The sequence below is a fragment of the Rhineura floridana genome, chromosome 1 (assembly GCF_030035675.1).
Source record: "Rhineura floridana isolate rRhiFlo1 chromosome 1, rRhiFlo1.hap2, whole genome shotgun sequence".
Lineage (NCBI taxonomy): Eukaryota > Metazoa > Chordata > Lepidosauria > Squamata > Rhineuridae > Rhineura > Rhineura floridana.
In genome coordinates, this window is record NC_084480.1 from 281,154,731 (window position 1) to 281,179,023 (window position 24,293).

Genomic DNA, 24,293 nt, shown 5'->3' on the forward strand with positions numbered 1-24,293 from the left:
ATGGCCAATGGTCTGGAATGAAGATTGGGGAAGACTGATCTAGAGAATAGGTGGTGGATTTGATGGGTAATATCAGTGTCACTCTTGAAATCTATTCCTCTCTGTACATATGCTAATAAATACAACTCAAGAGGAAAGGGTAATAGCTTTGGTGGCAGAGCACATGATGATCTTGAAGAAGACAAGATGGCATCCTCTCTCAATTCCATATACTGAAGCCAACTAGATTAGCAGTTGAATCTTACTTCAAAAATGGCAAGTATTTTCCACTGCACCTGAGAGGAGCTGACAGCCCTATCCTCCAATACTTCACTGCCACTCCCTACCCTAGCATCTATCGACTGCCTCGGGTGGTTGCCTTGTTCTGCTTAATGATAGGGCCTGCCCTAATCCTTGGCATTTCCTATTAAACAAAAGCATTAGAGCTGAAAAACACCGCTGCCTGAGTCCTTGAATGGTAGCCAGTCACACTTGAAAGTCCTGCGCCAGGTTGACTAATAGCTGCTTCATATGTTGTTGTTGTTAATGAAATTTCTGTCCCACTCTTCCTCTCAGAAGGAGCCCAAAGCAGCAAACAAGGGACAAAACACTAAAAACATCTTAACAGTTTTTAAAATAAAGCATCTTAAAAATATCTTTAAAAAAACCCAACCAACTTTAAAAAACAATTCCAACACAAACTTGGATAAGGCCCCTACTTACAAGGGTTATTGAAAGAGGAAGGTCTTCAGTAGGCGCCAAAAGGTAACAGAGATGCCGCCTGTCTAATATTTAACTGGAGGGGATTGCAAAGGGTAGGTGCCACAATGCCCAAGGTCCACTTCCTACATTGTGTGGAACAGCCCTCCTGATAAGATTTTTTTCTAGATAGACATGTCAATTAATCCAACTCTTCAAATCTGTTAACTCCAGTAATTTCAAATCGCTCTTCTTCCTTTATCCGTGTTGATTCCATCTTCCATCTTCCATCTTTACGCACCCAATAATCTTGCTGTCATAGTCATATAATAAGAGTCTGATAGGGATTTCCTTCATCACAAATATTTTCTTGCCATCATTTCCGAACGTATCACTGAAGTATTGTTGCAGAACCGCATCTCTGTTCCTCTTTTTTACAGAATGCACTAGCACATCTCTTGAAGGGTTTTTCATTGTCACAAAGCAGGAATTAATTCTGTAAACTTTCTCCATTTCAAGTTCCATCAAATCCTTCCAGGCCATGAATTTTTTCGAACCAATGATATCTTTATCTCCAATCTCTTCACCAATTCCTTCAGGGACAGCGCTGAATTCCAAACAGTAATATTTGTCTTCAGGATCCATCACAGCCAGGAAATCCAAATCTTTTTCCAAGACCATATTTAATCCAATCTCCAGGGCTTGAACCTTCCCTTTAATTGTTCTTTCATCCTTTTTTAATTTTCCAAATTTATCTTTGTTCTCCTTTCTCATAGAATCCTGAATTTCTTTCAGCTCCTGTCTCATTTTGCCAAATTCACTTATCATCACTTGTCTGTTATGTCTAAGTTCTTGTTTTGTTAGCTTAATCTCATTCATTATTTTCTGAAACATATCTAAAGAGAAAGTCCCTTCTTGTACATCCATGATCTCAACCACCTTCTCGATTGTCGTTCTTAAAACCAAAAAAAACACAATCCCTTCAATTTCCAATGTCCCAAGCAAAGAACAGTTTATTTCTTTATCCAGTTACAAAGAAGTTAATCTTTCAAGCCAGCTAACGTCACCCTCTAGACAAGACGAACTGCCTTATCTCTTGTATGTCCAAAAGTGCCAAAACAACTTTAATTCACAGCATCCAAATAATTAGTAGCAGGAAGAATGAGCAGATTCGTCAAAAAAAAAAAAGTAAACTGGAAAAAATAGTCCCAGACATATATTACTCAAAAGTCTTATAAATAAATAAATAAAAATTCTCTTTAAATTAGAAACCCCTCAGCCGTTTATAATCTTTATAATGCTGAATTCCATGCCAGCTTTTTGCAATAAAAATAAAGATAAACAATTTCTATTTTCTTCCCCTTAGCTCCGTGAATAAAAGGGAAAGCTATGACTCACCCAGGGTTTCTTAATTGCTGGTTCTTTGACAAATCTCTTTAGCTGTATTTTTTTTTTTTTTCAATAATTTTTATTCAAATTTTCATAAAACATACAAGACAAAATCATAAAACATTCAAAGACAAAAAACAAAATCAAAAATAGTTAGACAAAAAGAAAAAAAGAAAAAAAAAAAAAGCAAAAATAAAAAATAAAGAGTAAAATATTGACTTCCCATTTGTCAAAGATCAAATCAGTTATAAGTCTATAATATATAGCAATCCTGTCTCTTAAGTCATATTATAAAATCACTTTCCTCCAGTAGTTATCTTACTTAATCATCAAATCTCATAAACATTACTTTATTCTTTCCACAAAAAGTCAAAGAGAGATTTCAATTCTTTAAGAAATATATCTATCAATTTTTTTTTTCCAGATAAGCATATCGATTAGTCCATCTCATTACTAATTATGATAATCTTATTGTCATAACCATAGTCAAAATAAACATTTCAATTAATCCATCACATCAGAATCTGTTAGGTTCAGTAATTTCAGTAGCCATTGTTCTATTATCTCTATTAGTTCCATTTTCCATCTTCCATCTTCAGTAGTCTTGTTAAGTCCAGTAATTTCAATATCCAATCTTCCATTATCAGTATTCCATAATAATCTTGCTGTCAAAGCCATAGTCATATAGTAAGAGTCTGATGGGAATTACCTCTATCCCAAATATTTTCTTGCCATCCATTCTGAATAGGTTGCTGAAATACTGCTGTAAAATCATATCTCTGTTCTTTTTTTCAAAATACACTGGGTCATCTCTTAAAAGTTTTTCCATTGTCACATGGCTGCAGTTAATTCCATAGATTTTCTCTATATTGGGCTCCATCACATCATTCCAGTCCAGAAGATAATCCATGCCATTGATAACTTTATCTCTAGAATCTTCATTAATTTCTTCAGAGATAACATTGAGTTCCAAACAATAGATTTTATTTCTAAAGTCCATAGACTCCAAATCTTGTTCCTGTTCCACGTTTGTTCCAATCTCCGGGATCTCCTCTCTCACAGGGACCCCTATTCCAGTCTCCAGGGTCTCCTCTCTCACAGGGACCCCTGTTCCAATCTCCGGGGTCACCTCTCTCACAGGGACCCCTTCCAGGGTCACCTCTCTCACAGGGACCCTTATATCTTTAATCTCCTGCTTCATTTTACTCAATTCAATTTTCGTTATCTCAATCTCATCCATTATTTTCTGAAACATAGTTATTTCCAGATTCTCAGCCACTTTCTTAATTGCCATTTTAAAAGAAAAATATAGGAAAACCACTTCTTATTTCAGCAACAATTGGGTTAATACTCCAGACTTGGTGACATCACAGTATAAACAGAGCAGACAGCCTTATCTCTCCAATAGTTAAGTAAACAAAATGCAGTTCCCAGGATCGAAACAATTAATGGCAATCGTCAAGAAACAGATTCGTCAAAATAAAATAGACCAAAAAGAGAGTAGTCTCAAAACAGTATAATATTTTTCAAAATAAAAATCTGGAATAGAAATCCCTCTTCTGTGTGTATCTTTAGAATGCAAATCCAGGACAGCTTTTTGCAACAAAAACAGAGATAAGCTATTAATTAGTGCGTAGCAGAGAGAAGTTACGGCTCCCCAGTGAGATGTCAACAACCGATCAATCTGGCAAATCTCTTTTAAACAGCAACAATTTAAGTCAAGTAAAAGAAAAATATAGAAAGAAGGGTGCTTGCCTGTTAATGCGTTCTCTCTTAGAAGATAAGATGAACGTTCGCTTTAACAGATAGAGCTTGCTGTTGAAAATCCGTCCCACCTTCGTCGGCTGGACCTCGTCCCATAAATTAATGAGATCTGGTCGTCCCAACAAAAATAGGCTTTGAGGTTAATCTCTTCGTTTCTCCCTACCCGGGAGAAGTTTAATCAGTCAAAAAAAAAGAAAAAACTGACTGATATATCTGAATAAGCTTCTTTTGAGGCAGGAGCCCGTCTCAAAAGCAGGCACAGGCTAAGTCACCCTTCCCGGAAGTCGACAAATCTCTTTAGCTGTATTGATAACAAAATAATGAGAAAAGACAGGAGGATGCTTGCCTGTTAATCCGTTTTTCTTTGAAGAAAAAAAAAAAACCGGCTCACTTAATCAGTTGAGCTGGTTGGAAATCCTAGCTCCGTCCGAGCTGCTGGAAGACCTTCTTTCACAGAATTCCAGCCTCCAACAAACACAACAAAGCTCTGTGGAAAATCTCTACGTTTCTTCCTTATCCGGAAGAAATTTTCCCCAGTCAAAAAGCCCTTCTGACTGGTTTTAAAACTGAAAAAGTTTCCACCAAGACGGGAGCCCGTCCCAGAGGCAGCACAGGCGGAGCGATCCTCCTGGGAAGTCCTAACACAATACAACTTCTAACCCTAATCCTTGTATTGCAAATAGAAATCGGCTCTGATGAAGAAACACCTCTGTGGTGTTTGCATTTTTTCTTAAAAGAATTCCTAAAGAAAAGACAATAATTAAGAATTGATGAAAGGCACACACACACACACACACTGTATCTGAAGCCAAGTGGGTGTATTCTCTGGGCAAACCTAATATGAAGATGTTCTTAATAGCGGATTTTTAGATTTAGTGAAACAGTTGGGAGCAAACTCATGCTAACCTGTTGTCTCAGATGCTCTATCCTCCTTCTCATGAACCAGTTTCTCCAGTGAGCTGGTGGCAGAAGCCATTGTACCTGTCACCCCAAGGAGAAAAGCTCACTTTTTCATGCCCTTCTAAAACTATTAGTTTAATGCCATGTGATTTCCCCTCTATGAATATTACTTCATTGCTTTCAAGGTATACTTGTTAAGCTCCCCTGAGATTGCTTAACACCTGTTATATTGGGGTAGGGAACCTCAGGCCTGGGGACCAAGGGCAGTGCTCCAGATCCCTCTATCCAGCCCTCAGAACTCTCCCCATTGTGAATCCAAGCCTATCTATTCTACGGCAATCAGCAAGGCAAATGCTGCATACATAATTTGTTGGTAATTTCAATGATTCAAAACATTTAAATAATGAATTTCCCAGTCTAAGAAATAAAAATAGGAAAATACCACCGTTTAGTATCTGTAAGTCTTTACAATACAATATATACCAGCAGCTAACATTTTGTGGCCCAGTCCTGTGGCTGTAGTCACTGATATGGACACTGTCTTTCTTCAGCTGTTCTCTTCTGTGATGTACTGAGTTGGACAATCATAGTCCTCATGTCAGTATCAAAGGGCTGTATTAAGTTTTCATCCTATGATTTCCCCGCTTGACTGGGCTCTCCTACCTTTTATTTCTCAGGCTACGGCATGACTGTTTTCCATTTTTATGGCATTCTATTTCTTCCTCTGTCATGTTGCATGCCCTAGACTCCAAGGCCTAGAGTCTCCAAAAATCCTTTCCTTTCCTGACATTGTGTCACTACATTGTTTCTAAGGATGCACAATGCAGTCCTGACAGCTCTGCTTATTCCAGAGACAAATAGCTAGAGCACTAAAGCTGGTTATTTATTGACAGTACTTGAACAGCATCCCTCCGCCCCCCCCTCCGCTAGCAACATAGAGCTCCTGATACAAAGTAGAATGGTTTGGGGGTGGCGTCGGCTCGTGACAACCTCGAGAAAAGGCCAGGCCTTGGCAGGGTCCACTGTCACTGACACTAGACTTTTTTTTTCATTTACCCAGCACTGAGAAAAGTGGTGGCTTGGACTTGCCAACATCACAGTTTTCATTCCCCACAATGCAATCCCCCAACGTAGTGTCACAGGAGCATTGCATTGGGGGGGATTAAAATGGCAGCACTGGCAATTCCAGCTGCCTGTGCCGGGGCTCTGGCCAATGGTGCTGCTGGGCCAGCTTCCTCCACCACTGCTGCCTGCCACCCTCCGCCTAGTAATTCTGCCACCTTGCCCAGGAACACCCTTCAAGCCCTGGACTGAGTGTCTTAAGAAATGTTCACTTAATACTACTAGTTAAATACATTGAGTATAACAACACTAGTTACTATTATAGAAGTAGCTCTCCAAAAGTGGATGCATAAAGAAGTGGGGAGCTCTTATACTTGAACAAGCATCTGTGTTGTGTTAAGTCCCACAGCAGAGGTGGGGAACCTGTTTGGCTCCGAAGGGCACATCCTTATAAGATTCTAGCCTCACAGGTCAAATTTAGGGGTGGGCCTGCCCTGCCCCCCTGCCTTTTCCCCGCCCCCCTGCCTTCTCCTTGATGTCACATTTGATGTCAGGGGTGGGGCAGGTGGACATGGTTTGGGGGAAATGGTCTCATGGGCCAAATCTGAACTCCTGGAGGACCAGGTTTGGCCCACATGCCAGAGGTTTGTCCTATGGGATGAAACTGTGGTGGAACACTCTTGAGGGGAGATGCAGGATACCTTCATGAGCTGGGTTGGCCCAAGACGTTTTCCTGCCTGAGTCAGTGGACACTCCATGGCCCCATTCCACATACAGAAGCCAATTAGATTGGTAGCTGAATCTTACTTCAACACTAGTGATGGGACAACATCCTCCACCACTTGAGGGCAGCAGGCTAGCTCAGGGAACAAGAGGGCTGGCCACATGGTACACACAGCTCTGTTCTCCAACAGAGGGGAGTGCCCAGGGAGCTCAGAAGAAATGGTCAGAAGGCTACTGCCACTGCCCTTCCCATGCCTCAGCATCTGACACCTGAGGCCCCACTCAGCCTAATGGCAGGGCCAGCCCTGTGCATGGGAGTCACAAGTGGTGGGACTCCAAACTGGCAGTGATCACAGAAGGTGCCGGAGTAATCCACAGAAGTTACTGGAAGTCAAGTAGCTGTGGGAAAGGCTTGTTCTCTTTGCCTCTCTTGTCAAAACAGGCTTGTTTTAAATGTCAAAACAAAACAAAGCAAACACTACCACATCTTTTCCCAGTACACAATACCAGGGATTGGTAACTGGTGGCCCTCCAGACGATACTGGTTTCTAACTTCCATCAGCCCTAGCCAGCATGGCCAATTGTCAAGGATGATGGGAGCTGTAGTCCAGCTATATTTGGAGGGCTGCAGGTTTCTCATTTGAGTAAAAATGTGAGAGCATTTGCTTTGCATGAAGAAGGTCCCAACTTCCATTCCCAGCATCTTTAGGTGTGGCTGGGTGTATCTCCTTCCTGAAAATCTTGAGAGCTGCCACCTGTCAATGTAGACAATATTGAACTGGACAAACCAGCGGTCTGACTTATTATAAGACAATTTCCTATGTTTCCCAGTTTTTTGGCCTTAATGAAACGTTAGCATTGTATAGTTAGGATCTGCGTGTTAGAATGCAGCTCGTTGGGCAAGCCTTTATGCACTTCCTTTGCTGAGCACATTGTCGGTTGATAAGCTGTCAAAAATAAACAAAAATTACATTTTACAGTTTAGTTTATTCTCCAAAGTGAGAAAAGGGGAGGGGAAGTTTGGCTCAAAACAGGTTTCCGTGCCTGCTTGAGAAAATGCTAATGAAACACATTAGAAAAGGTAAGTGAGATCAGGAAGGTGGGTGAAATAATTTGTCGAAAGCTATGTTGCCATGGGAAATGACACTGTAATTTGGCTAACTTTCATTTGGCTGAAGAAAATGGGATTTCAGAAAAGGCTTCTATTTCATAAGCCATCTGTCTTCAAACAGCAAACTTTTAGAAAAGATAAAAGAATAGAAAATGGGCACCTATTTTGCAGATTATTGAGGGAAACTTTCTTCTACTTTGCAGAGGGAGACAGTAATATCTTGTGTTACCCAGCCCTGGTGCTTGGTGAAAGTTCCAGGGCAGGGAAACTATTCCCTTATAGCTGCTTTAGGCCTGGCTAGGCAACAAGGCAGCTGGGAAGAGGACTTTTCATTACTGTTGGGCCATAACCCCCAACAGCTTCTTCCACCAAGAGTTACAGAAGTCTAGAGATGCTGTTGCTGCCATCCACTCAATGAGGTCTACAAGACTCAAGGAAGTGTGCAGATTAAGCTGTCATAAAGGAAAGTGATTTATTTATTTCCTGTTTTTACTATGTTAACCAGTTTTTAATTTGCTTTTTAGTTCACATATTTACTAGTGGGTGGGCAAGCTAATAATTTTTTTGTTAGGCTAGTAATGTGTAAATGCTTTTTGCAAGGCTGTACTCACTCTCTGGTTTTGGTTTTTTGGTTAGTTTGATCCACTTTCACCTCAGTCCAAATGTCAGGGCTTGTACATGGTAGAGAGGCTTCCATGTTCAAGCCATTTGAATGAAAAAATGGACACCCAGTAACAATTCCTTTAAAAATGCCCTGCTGCAATGCCACTGATATGCCTCATGTTGATGCTTGGTTCTTTTACAGAGTAATTCCCTAAAGATTCCTGTTTACCCAGGCATTTGATGGCTGAAGAAGACTGTTCCTGGCAGCTTTGAGATCACTGCTTCTAGCATGTTTTTATCTATAACTGTTTTTAGATGACGACGACGATGATGATGATAATCAGTAGCAGTAGCATTGGGTTACCTAATGATAAAACCAGTTGTGCTTATCTTTTATCAATGGTGTGGCTAGCTCTTCTTTTTCTAAGACATCTCAAGTTTCTGCAGAGATTTAAAAATGAAAAACCCTTGACCCGTGGTAAAAATAACCCAACATATTAAAAGCAATTTGATTAAAAGAGAAAATCAGTCATGTGTGTGACCAATTTTCCTTCTACTTCTTTGATTTCAGATGATGGCAAACTGTCCTTTGATGAATTCAAAGCTTACTTTGCCGATGGAATCCTGAGCAGAGAAGAACTGCAGGAGCTGTTTCACGCTATCGACACACACCATACAGAGTGGGTAGCATTATTTAAGTCAATCAAAGAAATATGATCAGCCTTTGGAAAGGCAATATGTTTTTGCAATATTGATTTATCTGGTAAAACTGCAGCTTTATATATAGCATATGAAATGTCATGGAACAGCAACCCATAAGCTGTTTAGTATTCACTACGTATATTATGTGTTTCTAAACAAAGATGCTACCAGAAAATATGGGATAACCCATCTCTCATGAGTAATGCCTAGATCCTGGTTACCTCATACACTCATTCCTTCTTTTAGAAGGAAAGGCCATAACTCAATGGCAAAGCATCTGTTTTGCATGCAGACGGTTCCAAGCTAAATCCCTGACAGTTCCAGGTAGGTCTGTCAGTAGCCCCCGCCTGAAACCCTGGGGAGCTACCGCCAGCCAGTGTGGACAAAACTGAGCTGTGTGGACCAAAGATCTGACTCAGTGTAAGGCGTTTTGCCAAAGGCAAGAAAATTTGAGGATTGATTTACAGGACAATTATCAGACCCGTGGAAAAAAGAAAATTTACAGTGCTTTAACTGAGAGCAGTTGGTGTTTTCACAGCGGGCAAGGCTCTAAACAGATAAAAGCAGCTCTTGAGCACAGTTCTCTTACGTCTCCTTTCTGTTGTTGGAAGCCCCGGGTAACAACAGAAGAGAGATCCCAGCTGATGGCCAACAGGTACACAGACCTTCTCCTGTCTAGGCTTCTGTTAAGGCTACCCGACCCAAACCCAGGGAGACTTATTTATACTCAAAGAGCCCCTCAACCTGGGTGCAGGTTTGCACCAGTGATTTTAACTAGCTATACCTGTGGGGATGTTTCTTTTTCTTGGGTCTCACACTTCTGTCTTTGTTTATCAATCCTCTTGGTTTTGGACTTTGCAGCAGCATTATTCATAACACCTGCCTTGAAGGCCAAGTTCCCAGGCTTTAGCAGTGAGAGAAAACATCTTCACTAAAGAGCGATTGGCACCCACTATCTATTTTGGCCAATTAAGAGTCTTTCTTACCTCATCCATGTTACATAAACAAAGCTTATTCTACATAGGCAGGGTGAGAAAGCATGCCAAAAGTTCCACCTGGCTGGCATGCAGGGGTGTGAGATAGGAGCATGGGACAGGGGAAATGAGCATGCCATCCTACACCTCCTCGTACATTGAGATGTTTTGCAGTCATTTTCCTATACGTAAGGCAGCTTCCTATGTTCTTATGTAAATGTAAATGTAAATGTAAATTTAATTTTTAGGTCGCCTATCTGGCCGAAGCCACTCTAGGCGACGTACATATCAAATTTCAATAAAATACAATAAAATACAGTAAATACAATAAAATACAATATAGTCAGCAGTAATAAAACAACAGCATATACAGTACAAAACAACAGGCATTCAGTATGTAATTAGCCCATCCCGGTGGTCCCAAAGGCCTGTCCAAACAGCCAAGTTTTTAAGGCTTGGCGGAGGGTGTCTAGGGAAGGGGCATGCCGAAGATCAGACGGGAGGGAATTCCAGAGAGTGGGGGCCGCCACCGAAAAAGCCCTCTCTCTAGTCCCCACCAATCTAGCTGCTTTTGTTGGTGGGATTGAGAGAAGGCCTTGCGTGGCTGATCTTGTCGGGCGGCATAATTGGTGATGCTGGAGGTGCTCCTTCAGATACGCTGGGCCGAGACCGTATAGGGATTTAAAGGTTAACACCAACACCTTGAATTGGGCCCGGAAAACTACTGGAAGCCAGTGTAGATTAAATAATACTGGCGTAATATGATCACGGCGATGACTGTTTGTAAGTAAACGAGCCGCTGCATTCTGTACCAGTTGAAGTTTCCGGACCGTTTTCAAGGGTAACCCCACGTAGAGCGCATTGCAGTAGTCTAATCGAGAGGTGACCAGGGCATGTACTACCAGTGGGAGCTGATGAACAGGGAGGTAGGGTTGCAGCCTACGTATGAGGTGTAATTGGTACCAGGCTGCCCGGCTCACTGCCGAAATCTGAGCCTCCATGGACAGCCTGGAGTCAAGAACAACCCCAAGGCTGCGGACCTGGTCCTTCAGGGGTAATTGTACCCCATTAAACCTCAGGTCAACAGGACCCAACCTTCCCCTGTCTCCCACAAGCAGCACCTCGGTCTTGTCAGGATTTAACTTCAGCCTGTTCCTTCCCATCCATCAACTCACGGATTCCAGGCACTTGGACATGGTCCCCACAGCCAACTCTGATGAGGACTTAAACAAGAGATAGAGCTGAGTATCATACGCATATTGGTGACACCGCAGCCCAAATCTCCTGATGATGGAACCCAGCGGCTTCATATAGATGTTAAATAGCATGGGAGAGAGGATAGAACCCTGTGGCACTCCACAAGTGAGAGGCCAAGGGTCTGAAACCTCATCTCCCAATGCTACCTGTTGACACCTGTCAGAGAGAAAGGAACGGAACCACTGTAAAACAGTGCCTCCAATTCCCAATCCTTCCAGGCGATCCAACAGGATACCGTGGTTAACGCCGCTGAAAGATCCAGGAGGACAAGAAAGGTGAATTCTCCCCTATCTAATGCCCTCCTCATATCATCCACCAGAGCGACCAAGGCTGTTTCAGTTCCATGTCCAGTCCTGAAACCTGATTGGTATGGATCCAGATAATCCGTTTCATCCAAGTGTGCTGACAATTGGTTAGCCACCACTCGCTCAATGATCTTGCCCAAAAATGGCAAATTCAAAACTGGGCGGAAGTTGTTCAAAACTTGGGGATCCAAGGAGGACTTCTTTAAGATAGGTTTTATAATTGCCTCCTTGAGGGCCAGTGGCATCACACCCTCCTCTAAGGATGTGTTTACCACCGCCCTAATCCCTTTGCCCAGTTTCTCCTTGCAACTCACAAGGAGCCATGATGGGCAAGGATCAATCAGACAGGTGGTAGGCTTCACAGATGAAAGCACCTTGTCTACTTCCTCAGAAGGGAGAGGCCGAAATCGATCCCACTGGACCGGATTGCAAGTGGTCAACTCTGGTTCATTCACTGCATCCACGGCGTATGGAATCGAGCTCCTTAGGTGTTCGATTTTATCAGCGAAGTGCTTTGCCAATTTGTCACAGGAGGTCTTAGAATGCTCCAGGGGTACCTGAGCAACTGGACCGACCAGGCTTCGGACCACTTGGAACAACCTCCTGGGACAGCACTCTGCGGATGCAATAGAGGCAGCAAAGAACTCCTTCTTTGTTGCCTTTACTGCCACCTGGTAGGCAGCTAATGCTGCTCTGACCTGTGTCCGAGCACCTTCGGAGCGAGACTTCCGCCACCGGCGTTCTAGTCATCTCACCTCCCGCCTCAGATTACGCAACCGGGGTGTATACCACGGTGCTATCTGAGTTCTATTCAGGGGGAGAGGATTTTCGGGGCAACCCGGTCCAATGCCCTGGTGATCCCCTCATTCCACTCCATCACCAGGGTTTCGACCGAGCGACCTTCAGCAGGTTCCAATTCCCCAAGCGCAGTCAGGAATCCATCTGGATCCATCAAGCGCCTGGGGCGGACCATTCTAATAGGTCCTTTACCCCTGCGGAGGGCGTGTGGCATCGAGAATTCTATATTCACCAGATAGTGATCTGACCATGACACAGGGATAAAAGAAGTAGCCCCCAACTTCAGAACACTTCCCTCCTTTCCCAGGACAAATACAAGGTCGAGAGCATGACCGGCTACATGGGTGGGCTCAGTATTACTAAGGTGCAGTTCCCAGGAAGCCATGGTTTCCAGGAAACCCCGAGGGGCTCCAACGAGAGTGGCCTCAGCATGCACGTTGAAGTCCCCGAGAATTAACAGCTCTGGGGACAACGCTCGTACATCCGAGACCACCTCAAGCACCTCAGCCAGGGAGTCTGCCGTGTTGCGGGGCGGGCGGTACACAAGCAGGATCCCTAAACTGCCCTTCGGGCCCAACCTCCAGTACATGCAATCAACAAACTTGGTCCTCGGGAGCGGAGGTCTGGTGAAAACCAAAGATTCCCGATAGATGACTGCCACACCCCCTCCCCGCCTTCCCGCCCTCGGCTGCTGTGCGTAGCGAAAACCTGGTGGACACATGGCCTCAAGAATGGGAGCCGAGGCCTCGTCCAACCAAGTTTCCGTGACACATGAATCTATATCTTTCCCCCATTCTTCCTGTTAGTATCACATTTCTCTCCATATTTGTTTCTAGGTCTGCTTTTGAAGCCATTTGCTCTATGTCTATAATAATGGTTTTTGCTTCACAGAAAACACTTTTAGCTGCTTGTCAAGACACTATGAGCACCAAAGTAGTGAGCTTTTAGATTTGACAATGCTCACTTTTTCTTTCTTTCACGGATTTTTATAGGAATGGGAGAATAGATCCCTTTGGTCAAATCCATAGTGGATACTAACCAAGGGTTTCACTTTCACACTGCAAGAGAAATCCTAAAAGATCTCCTTATCCTTGGAGTACACCAGCTCTTCTGCATGCATGTCCTAATTCTATGCCAATAAGAAGACATATCTATTGCTGGATCAAAGATCTATCTGTTGCAGGAGGGGTTGGCAAACTGAGATGTCTGTCTCAGGTGGCAGATGCTTAGTTACAGGGATAAGCTATGCAATGTACTTCTAGACCAAGGATGGGGAACCTCTGACCCTCCAGATATTGTTGGACTCAGCCATCTGGTCAATAGTCTGGGATAGGGTTGCCAGGTTCTTGGCCTGAGAGTGAACCTGTATCTTAGTCAGCCAAGTGCAGGTGTTCTTGCAACTCTGTAATGAGAAAAACCACAAGGTGGAATTCTCCCTTCCCCCTGCACAACTTTTAAAGATACAGAAGACCTCTTGGTTGCCAGGCCCAGCCTCCAAGAGGTCTTCTGTGTCTTTAAAAGTTGTGGAGGGGGGAGAGAGAATTCCACCTTGTGCTTTTTCTCATTACAGAGTTGCAAGAACACCTGCACTTGGCTGACCTTCCCTTCTCCTAAAGATACAGGATCAGTCTCAGGCCATGGACCTGGCAACCCTAGTCTGGGATGATGGGAGTTGTGGTCCAACAGTATCTGGAAGGCCACAGGTTCCCCATCCCTGTTGTAAACCTATGGGCCAAAAGAGGAATGGCCATACATAAGGCCATAACTCAGTGCTTTTTATATCCAAAGCCGCCAAGTTGATTACAATACCCAGTGTTTCTTGATAGGTTGCTGAGCTTGAGCCTAGGAGATGTGGGTTCAAGTTCCACCATAGTCATAGTCTCAGTCTCTCTATAGCCATAGTCTCACAGCCTGGGGCAAATTGCTGTTGGTCAACTTTGATTTCCAGTCTGTTACACACAAATAATAATACCTAGCTCACTGGGTCAATGTAAAGATTGCAGAGCACCACAGTTCTGTACACTTTCTTAGGAGAAGTCCTATTGAACTCTGTGGGGCTTGCTTCTGAGTAAACATGCATAGATAGGGCTGGGCTACAAAAGGAATATGCAATTAATAATAGGAAGCCTTTCCTTTCTAGTGGAGCCATCTAGGTTTGCTCACTTTCCTTCTGGCTTGGCTCCTCTGCCTTTTACAGGGGTATGTTAAGCAGAAATTCAATAGGTATGATTTCCCCAGAAACTGCATTCTGATGTTGTGATGCAGTTACTAGGAAAGGCATGGCAACCAAATCATTTCAGTTTGAATGTCCACATTTCAGGCAACTGCTCAACTCCTGGCAGTAAAAGAAAGAAAAAACCTGGAAGCTAAGGCTGAAGTTCAGAGGAGAATGTTGTCAATCACAAGGGAAAATAAATAATTGCCTAGTTAATATTTAGAGCTGCTACAGAAGTTCATTCTGAGCATTAGATAGAAGCAAAAGAGTTCCTCCACAGGTATATCTTATATGTAACCCAGTTAAAGGCTAAAGCAAGAATATGCAAATCAGAAAATTGGCATCATGCTTTTCCTACATTTTTCTGGAACAGAGCTAAACATTCCACTTTGAGATGATTTGAAATTACAGTTAGAGACTCTGAGCTCAGCTGGTGTAAGCTGGAACATCAAATCTGCAGCTACCTTTCCTAAGTTGCACTGATTACACTGATTAACACCAGCTGTGGCTTCAAACCTCCTCACCCCTCATCTCTCTTTTGTGAAACAGTGGGATGCTGTTTGTCTGTCATAACAAACAAACAAACAAAGGCCTAGTTCACAAAACCCAGAATGGGCTTTCTCTACACATGCTGTGGTGTGTTGACACTTCAACCGCCCCTTCATAACCCTTTACATGCATTCAGTACATGCATGTGGGCTAGGGGGGCTATTCTTTCATCATGGTGGGAGGTTTCTCTCTAGGGTGGCCACATGTTCCATTTTGCAGAGGACAGTCCTCTGTTTAAAGGAGTACTCTGTATGAAGAGTTGTCTGGTCCAAGTCCAGTTTTAAAACTAAAGAACCATGGGAAGGGAGAACAGTGGCTTTGAAGTTGCCTACCAACAGTCAGTCCCTGGACAGCAAACTGAATGGACACACAGTATTCCCACCTATGGTGAGGTGTACTGCATTTATGCAAATCTGCATCCTTTTTGCATTTCCTTTTTCTTGATCATTTGTAAGTAGCCACCCTACTCTGTTCCAACCTACACATATTCATTAGAATGTCCGCAGGGAGCACCCATGCATACAGCTTTATATACATGGAGGACTCTGCTCCAGATTGTGATTCCCTTGTGATTGGAAATCACATAGGAGCTCTGTATTGCAGACATTCTATATGGGTGTATGCTGCAATGCCACAACATCCCAAGTGTGCATTTATTTAGCACACTGAAAATGTCTGCAAAGTGCTAGAGAATGAGAATGGCAGAATGTGTAATGTGGCCCTTAGGTTTGAATTAAGCTAAGAGGTCTCTGAGGTCTGTTGGATTATACAGCCATGAGAGTGGCTGTATACTATAGTCAGCATGGATTTTTCGCATTCCGCAGTGTTAAACTGAAAATAACCCCCATGCCATTCTGATGCTTCCCATAAGCTCATTTCAAAACAAAACCTTACAAAACTTATAGTCCTGAACTAAGAAACGCCTGCTTAACAACCCTCTAAATTTCCAAGGCAATACACAAAGCAGTCAGAGAGAATCTAGAGTTCAAAGTGTATTGGTTCTGGGTGATGTCAACATCCATGCCGAGGCCATTTTATCTGGAGCGGCTCAGGACTTCATGGCCTCCATGACGACCATGGGGCTGTCCCAATATACCACCGGCCCAACTCATGTGGCAGGTCACACTCTGGACCTGATTTTTGTTACAGGACATGATGATAGTGATCTGTGAATAGGGAGTCTTACATCAACTCCTTTGTCATGGACAGATCACTGCTTGTTGAGGTTTAGACTCACAACGACTTTCCCCCTCTGCAAGGGTGGGGGTGCTGGATCCTGATGGTTTTCAAAAAGCCCTGGGGAGTTTTCCGGCTGATAAGGCTGTCGCTCACGTCGACACCCTGGTCAATCTGTGGAATGCAGAGATGACCCAGGCAGCTGACATGATCACACCTGTGTGCCCTCTCCTCTGTAGAGCTCATACAGCTCCATGGTATACTCCGGAGCTGAGGGCGATGAAACAATGTAGGAGACGGCTTGAGTGCAGATGGAGATGGACTCCTGACGAATGCAACTTTGCACTGGTGAGTGCTTATAATAAGACGTACTTTGGGGCAGTGCGGGCAGCAAAGAAACAACATATCACTGCCTCTATTCAAACCTCTATCTCCTGTCTGGCAGAGCTGTTTCATACTGTCAGAGGGATTTTACATTCTGGCCCTAAGGACGTGATGGAATCTTCTAAAGCTCGATGTGACGAATTTGCAAAGCACTTCCAAAATAAAATCTCTTGCATTCATCAGGACTTAGACTCCAAAGTTATAGCAGAGGAATCAACTGAGGTCTCCGGAGCACAGTCTGGTCATATTTTGTTGGATGAGTTTCAATTGGTACAGCTTGAGGACGTTGACAAGGTACTTGGACAGGTACGTGCAACCACTTCTGTGTTAGATCCTTGCCCCTCTTGGCTAATAAAAGCTAGCAGTGATGGCACTGCCGGCTGGGCCAGGGAAGAGATCAATGCCTCACTAGGTGAGGGAGTGGTCCCGCACTGCCTTAAGGCGGCGGTGGTGAGACTGCTTTTGAAGAAATCTTCCCTGGACCCAGATAATTTGAATAACTATAGGCCGGTAGCAAATGTGCCATTCCTGGGCAAGGTTCTGGAGAGGGTGGTTGCATCCCAGCTCCAGGCACTCTTGGATGAGACCGATTATCTGGATCCATTTCAATTGGGTTTCAGGCCCGGTTTTGGTACGGAGACAGCCTTGGTCGCCCTGTATGATGACCTGTGTCGAGAGAAAGACAGAGGGAGTGTAACTCTGTTGATTCTCCTTGATCTCTCAGCAGCTTTTGATACCATCGACCATGGTATCCTTCTGGAGAGGCTTGCGGATCTGGGAGTTGGAGGTACTGCTTGGCAGTGGTTCCGCTCCTATCTGGCAGGTCGTCTCCAGAAAGCAGGGCTTGGGGAGCACTACTCGATACCCTGGGCGCTCCAATATGGAGTCCCGCAGGGATCAGTTCTGTCCCCCATGCTCTTTAACATCTATATGAAACCACTGGGTACGGTCATCAGGAGTTTTGGAGTGCGTTCTCATCAGTATGCTGATGATACGCAGCTCTACTTCTCCTTTTCATCTTCTTCAGGTGAGGCTGTCAAGGTCCTAAACCGATGCTTGGCCGCGATAATGGACTGGATGAGAGCGAACAAATTGAAGCTCAATCCAGACAAGACTGAGATGCTGTTAGTAAATGGATCCCCTGACCAGTTGGATGTTTGACCTGTTCTGGATGAGGTTACACTCCCCCTGAAGGAGCAGGTGCGTAGCTTGGGAGTCCTTTTGGACCCATCCTTGTCACTTGAGGCGCAGGTGGCCTCGGTGGCACAGAGTGCTTTTTACCAACTTAGGCTGGTGGCCCAGCTGCGCCCGTATCTGGACAGGGAACATCTTGCTACAGTTGTCCATGCTCTGGTAACCTCGAGATTGGACTACTGCAATGCACTATACGTGGGGCTGCCCTTGAAGATGGTTCGGAAACTGCAGCTTGTGCAGAATGCAGCGGCCAGATTAATAACCGGGACCAAGCGGTCAGAACATGTGACACCAATTCTGGCCGGCTTGCACTGGCTGCCTATATGTTTCCGGGCCCAATTCAAGGTGCTGGTTTTGACCTATAAAGCCTTACATGGCACGGGCCCACAATACCTGGTGGAACGTCTCTCCCGATATGAACCTACCCGTACACTATGCTCAACATCGAAGGTCCTCCTCCGGGTGCCTACTCAGAAAGACGCCTGGAAGGTGACTACAAGAAAGAGGGCCTTCTCGGTAGCGGCCCCCGAACTATGGAACACCCTTCCTGATGAGGTACGCCTGGCGCCTACTTTACTATCCTTTCGGCGCCAGGTGAAAACCTTCCTCTTTGCCCAGGCATTTTAATATTTTTAATATTTCTAACATTTTAGTATTTCAGTATTTGTATTTAATGTTGTATTTGTTAGTTATATGTTTTCTTTGTTTGTTTAATTGTTGATTTGAGAATTAGATGGTTTTTTAATATTGAAATGTAAAGATATATTTTTATTTGTTGTACACCGCCCTGAGAGCTTTGCTATGGGCGGTATAAAAATTGAATTAAATAAATAAATAAATAAATAAATAAAAAGAGAGAGAGAAAAAACAGACCCCTTTTGGACTTTTTTCTGTCAGAGTTCATAATTTGTTGAAATTAATTAAAAAACAGCCATGTTCACAAGGTACCTGTAATCCTATTACTGACCTTGCCCCATACTCTGACCTTCATCTTCTGCAGTTTAAAAGTTAAAAAAATGCCTAGCTGATTTTTAATTAATTTAAGAAATTTTGCGTAGAACTCAATGATAAGGCCGGGCATGCTCAGTAAGAACCATCTGTCAGTGTTCTAAAAGCCAGAGTCACAGCTCCCCACTCACCATATGCTCAGAGGCACATGTTACCAAATTCTTCCAAGCTACACAGCAAGTGGATTGGACTGTTAAAGATCAACCCGAATTGGGTTTGCATTTTGACAAATTTGTAGGGCAGTACAATATCTCAGAGAGGAGGTCAGGTCTCCTGCTCCCCTGGTGCATTCACTATAGCTGCCCAGTTTCCCTGCTTTTTAAAGTTTGTTAGAAATATCTGTTGGCTATAGGTACATTCTTAAACTGCAAGGTTTTTTGCCTATTAGTGAATAGCCTTTCAGCTAGTTTTAGAAGCAATGCTATGGCACTTCCAGATGAACAGTTCATGGTACACAATATGTGCAGTTGTTGCTTGTTATTTATGAGATTACAATTCCCTCAAGGCATCTTTACTATGTTGAGGATTCTGCATTTTTCCTAGACTCAAAGAGAAAAACAAAAATATGAATTTGGCTCTCTGAGTTAGCATGAACGGGCCTATTGCCGTGGTCTTGCCCAGAACATTGCCTGATAGAGCTGAACAGCTGCAGCACTGGGGGACTGGAGAAGATCTGCCCTGGGAGTGAGTACTTGAGCATCTGGGTGCTTGCTTGCTCACTCCTCTGGGTTGCTGTTTCTAGAGACAGCTGAAATCCCTGGTAAGTGCTGCAAGAACTGGAACCCGCTGCCTGACCCTGAATCCAGAGAGAGGCTCCAGTCAACCTTGCAGACTCTTACATCAGATCCTGACTGGGTCAGGGGGCATAAAGGCCCACCTTCCCTTGGGACACCAAAGGGGGTGTCCCTTCGGGAGTCCTGAGGTCATTACCCCTTCTATTTTTTTTAACCAATCTAAAGAAGATTGGTAGTGGGGAGGGCGTATACATGTGGTGTGAGATGGGGGGAGTAGACATGCCCTGTGTGAAAGATATTGAGTGGGTCTGATTGTTCCCAATTCTCTCAGTGGTCTACTGGGATAATTGGTTCTGGTAGGTTTTGTTGGTGGGCTCTATCAAGTGTTTAGGAGAATCTTAGTAAGGAGGGACATGGGTGATGCCACCCCAATTTCAGTGATCATGGGTAGAGGGAAGTATAGCCATGGGGAGGTGGTGAGCTACCATATAAGATGAAGGCAGGGCCATCTACACCTTGGTCTTCGCTCCCACTCCCCCCGTAGAGGGATTCCTCAGTGCTCATCTGCTGTGCCCACTGGCCTGTGTGTGTTGTTGTTTAATGCCAGAACAGTACACAATAAAACAATACTCATCCATGATTTGATCATGGATGAGGGTGCTGATTTGGTGTGCATTACTGAGACCTGGGTGGGTGAGCTGGGGGGAATTGATGTGACCCAGCTTTGCCCACCTGGATACTCAGTGCAACACCAGCACAGGTTGCAGGAATGGGGGGGGGGGTGCTATGGTCTACAGAACTTCCATCTCTCTCACCAGGAAACCACTCTGTCTTGGAGCTGGCTGTGAGAGCCTGAATCTGGTGTCAGGCCAAGGAGACAGTAAACTAGATGTTGGTGTACCATCCATCCTTGTGCCCAGCAGCTTCTCAGACCAAGCTGACGGAGGCTGTTTTGGCTGTGGTATTGGAGGAGCCCAGAATGATAGTCTGGGTGATTTCAATGTTCATGCTGAGGCTGCCTCTAGTGTTCTGGCTCAGGACTTCATGGCCTACATGACAACCATGAGGCTGTCTCATGTTGTCACTGGCCTGATGCATAGGGCAGGGCACACCCTCAACTTGGGTTTTGCTCCAGATAGAGGAAGGGGTAGTCTGGAGATGGAGGGGGCGGATGTCACCCAATTGTCATGGTCAGACCACTTTCTGGTCAAGTTTAGACTTACAGCTCCTGCAGGGGTGGTAGACAGATTAAGATGGTCCACCCCCAGAGACTAATGGAATCACAGATTCCTGAATGCCCAGGAGGAGTTCTCAGTAGATAGAGCAGGTAAACCTGTTAAAGCCCTTGTCATGCTGTGGAACAGCGAGGCACATCGGGCTCTTGACACGGTTGCTCCTGAGCACCCTCTCTGACATTGTGGAGCCCGGTTTGCATCTTGGTACACCAGTGAACTAAGGACAATAAAACAGGCTGGACAATGGCTAGAGCGCAAGTGGCAAAAGATGTGCTGTGAGGCAGATCAGGCAAAAGTAAAACATCACAATTGTGCCTACTATGTGGTGATAAGGGCAGCGAAGGCGGCCCACATCTCTGCTACCATTGCATCCTCAAGTAACCGTCCAGTGGAGCTTTTTCGTATCATCAGGGTCTATTGACATCAACTCCAGGAAATGGAGTTTTAGACCCTTCAGAGGCCCACCGTGAATTGTTTGCAAAGCACTTTGATGGTAAAGTTGCTTGCCTCCGTAGCAGTCTTGATGCCCATCCACATCTACTGTGGTCTCCAGTAAGGTGTCCAGTGTAATGTCTGCTGTAACTTTTTGGGATCGGTTTCAGTTGATGCGGTCTCATGACGTAGACAAGGTGCTTGCGACAATGTGGCCACGTGTCCTCTTGATCCTTGCCCTTTTTGGCTTATTAAAGCTTGATGAGGGGGTTTGACTGAGTGGATCCAGGGTGTGGTCAACACATCGTTGCAGAAGGCAGTGGTTCCAGCCACCCTGAAAGAGGCGATGATCTGACTACTCCTGAAAAAGCCCACCCTCAACCCATTGGCTTGTGATAACTACCACCTAGTCACAAATACCCCCCTTTTTAGGGAAGGTGTGTGAGAGGGTTGTGGGCAGCAATTGCAAGCGCTCTTGGATGAAACAGATTATCTTGACCATTCCAATCTGGGTTCAGGCCTGGTTATGGGACTGAATTGCCCTTGGTCAACCTGATGGATGACCTTTATTGGGAGAAGGACAGGTGGAGTGCGACCCTGTTATTCTTACTTGATCTCTCGGCAGCTTTTGATACTATTGATACTACTTCTGAGCTGACTTGGTGAGATGGGTATCAGAGGCACTGTTTTACAGTGGTTTCGATCCTACCTTCAGGGTCGTTTTCAGAGAATAGCATTGGGTGATTGTCTTTCAGCCACCTGGCAGTTGTGCTGTGGTGTGCTGCAGGGGACCATCTTGTCCCCCATGCTGTTTAACATCTATATGAAGCCCTGGGAGTGGTCATCAGGAGATTTGTGGTGAGGTGTCAGCAGTATGCTGATGATACCCAACTCTGTTTCTCTGTAACATCTGAATTGGGAGAGGCCATGCAAGCCCTGGACCGCTCCTGGACCTGATGGTAGGCTAGATGAGGGACAATAAACTGAGTCTGAATCCTAGGAAGATGGAGGTGCTGTGGGTTGGTGGTTCCCACATTTGGATAATTGGTCAGTTGCTTGCTTTGGATGGGGTCATACACCCTCTGAAAGAGCAGGTCTGTAGTCTGGGGAGCTCCTAAATCCATCTTTGTCACTAGAGGCCCTCTAGTGGCTAACAGTGCCTTTTACCAGCTTCATCTGGTAAGATAGCTGTGGCTATTTCTGGACCAGGATAGCCTGACCACTGTTGTCCATGCAGTGGTAACCTCCAGGCTAGATTACTGTAATGCGCTCTATGTGGGGCTACCCTTGAGGTTGGTCCAGAAGGTGGAGCCGGTGCAAAATGCAGCGGCATGACTACCCACTGGACAGGGTATGAACAACATGTCACCCCGCTGGTGAAAGAATTGCACTGGCTGCCCATTTGCTACCGGGCCAAGTTCAAGGTTCTGGCTTTGATGTACAAAGCCCTTTACAGCTTGGGACCAGGATACCTGAAAGATCCTCTACCCTTGATATATCCAGTCGATCATTATGCTGAACAGGCGAGGGCCTCCTGCAGATACCACCTTATCAGGAGGTCCATTCTGCACAACATAGGAAACGGACCTTTAGTGTAGTGGCACCTACCCTTTGGCATTCCCTCCCATTAAACATTAGCAGGCCCCATCTCTGTTATCTTTCTGGTGCCTACTGAAGACCTTCCTCTTTCAACAAGTGTTTAAAATAGAGACCTTATTCCAGTCTGCATCTGTGTTGGAATTGCTTTTTTAAAAATATGTTGTTAAAGATATTTTGTTTTAATATGTTTTTAAACATGTTTTGTTGTAATATATTTTAAAGTCTCTTTTTACGATGTTTTAGAGTGTTTTTAGTCCTTTTGTTTTCGGCCCTGGGTTCCTACTGGAAGGAAGTGCAGGATATAAATAATAACAACAACAACAACAATAATAACAATAATAACAATAATAACAACAACAATAATAATAATAATATCAGGGAATTAATAAATGGCCCTTAATGGTCTGGGATCTCACTCGCTCTTGGCTTTGAAATGTAGCACCCATCAGAATGGTTTTGGAGGGTGGCCAGAGTGACTGTCAGAAGCTATTGCAGTGTGAAAAGTGATGGAATAGATGTGCATTTCCCTTCTCCCCTCCCCTGCACCCCAAAATCATGGTACGAGTCCCAATTTTTTAAAATCCAAACTTTAACTCCAAAGCTTACATTTGTTATTTTCCTGTAGTGTTGGCTTAAGTTCTCGTTAGGATAAGTGGCATGAGAATGCCATGGTTCTAAACATAGATAAAGAAAGGAGTACTTTGTTTTGCTCCATCGTGTTATGTTTCATTTAGTTTTTAACCATCACCAGCCAGTCGGCCTGACAATACACTGCTGCTTCAGCTACTGCATTGGAAACAGCAGCATCTTATACATGGCAGCAGTAAATCGACAGGTAGTTCCAGCTCTCTGGAATTTGTTACAAATATATCTAGTCATGGTAGTATTCAATGAAATAGTTATGCTAGTACAAAGATTAGTCTAGTGCAGCCTTTCCCAACTACTGGGCCACCAGATGTTGTTGGACCACAATTCCCATCTTTCCTGACCATTGGCAATGCTGGCTGAGGCTGATGGGAGTTGTGGTCCAACAACACCTGGTGGCCCACTAGTTGGGAAAGGCTGGTCTAGTAGAATTGGATTTTCTGCTCTCTCCTGTTCCTGCATGTGCTCCTTGTCATCCCCAAGTCTGCTCTAGAAGATTGTAAGAACCCTTAGAACAAATTGGGGGGGGGATGTGGGGAGGAGGAAAGGGGGAGAAGTTCCACTGCTCAAGGAAAAATCCTGTGTTAATGGAATGTTCATCTTAGCGCTACATTGATTACAACCCTCAGTTTGTAATATCCCCATAAAACATTTAATGTGTACATCTTAAAAATAATGGCATGTGCCAGGATGGTCTTCACGTTGTGATGCCACTGCACAATGAAGTTAGAACTAGCTGTCAGAACTTTAGCTGCTTTTACTCTTTAAACAAATTACTAAAGGTGCATCTAGGTATCTCATTGAGATAAGCAGTGATTTTGTCTGTTAGCCAAACAGGATCTGGCTCTATCAGAAA

At 44.3% G+C, this 24,293-nt stretch overlaps 1 protein-coding gene across 2 annotated transcripts in view; it reads left to right on the plus strand.

Moving 5' to 3' along the window:
- NECAB1 (N-terminal EF-hand calcium binding protein 1) overlaps positions 1 to 24,293 on the plus strand; it is an 84,689-nt gene that overhangs the window by 5,297 nt on the left and 55,099 nt on the right. For both annotated transcript variants that reach the window (XM_061607154.1, XM_061607164.1), the window contains exon 3: positions 8,802 to 8,910. In XM_061607154.1, coding sequence (XP_061463138.1) covers positions 8,802 to 8,910 — 109 coding nt within the window. The remainder of the gene's footprint in view (positions 1 to 8,801; positions 8,911 to 24,293) is intronic.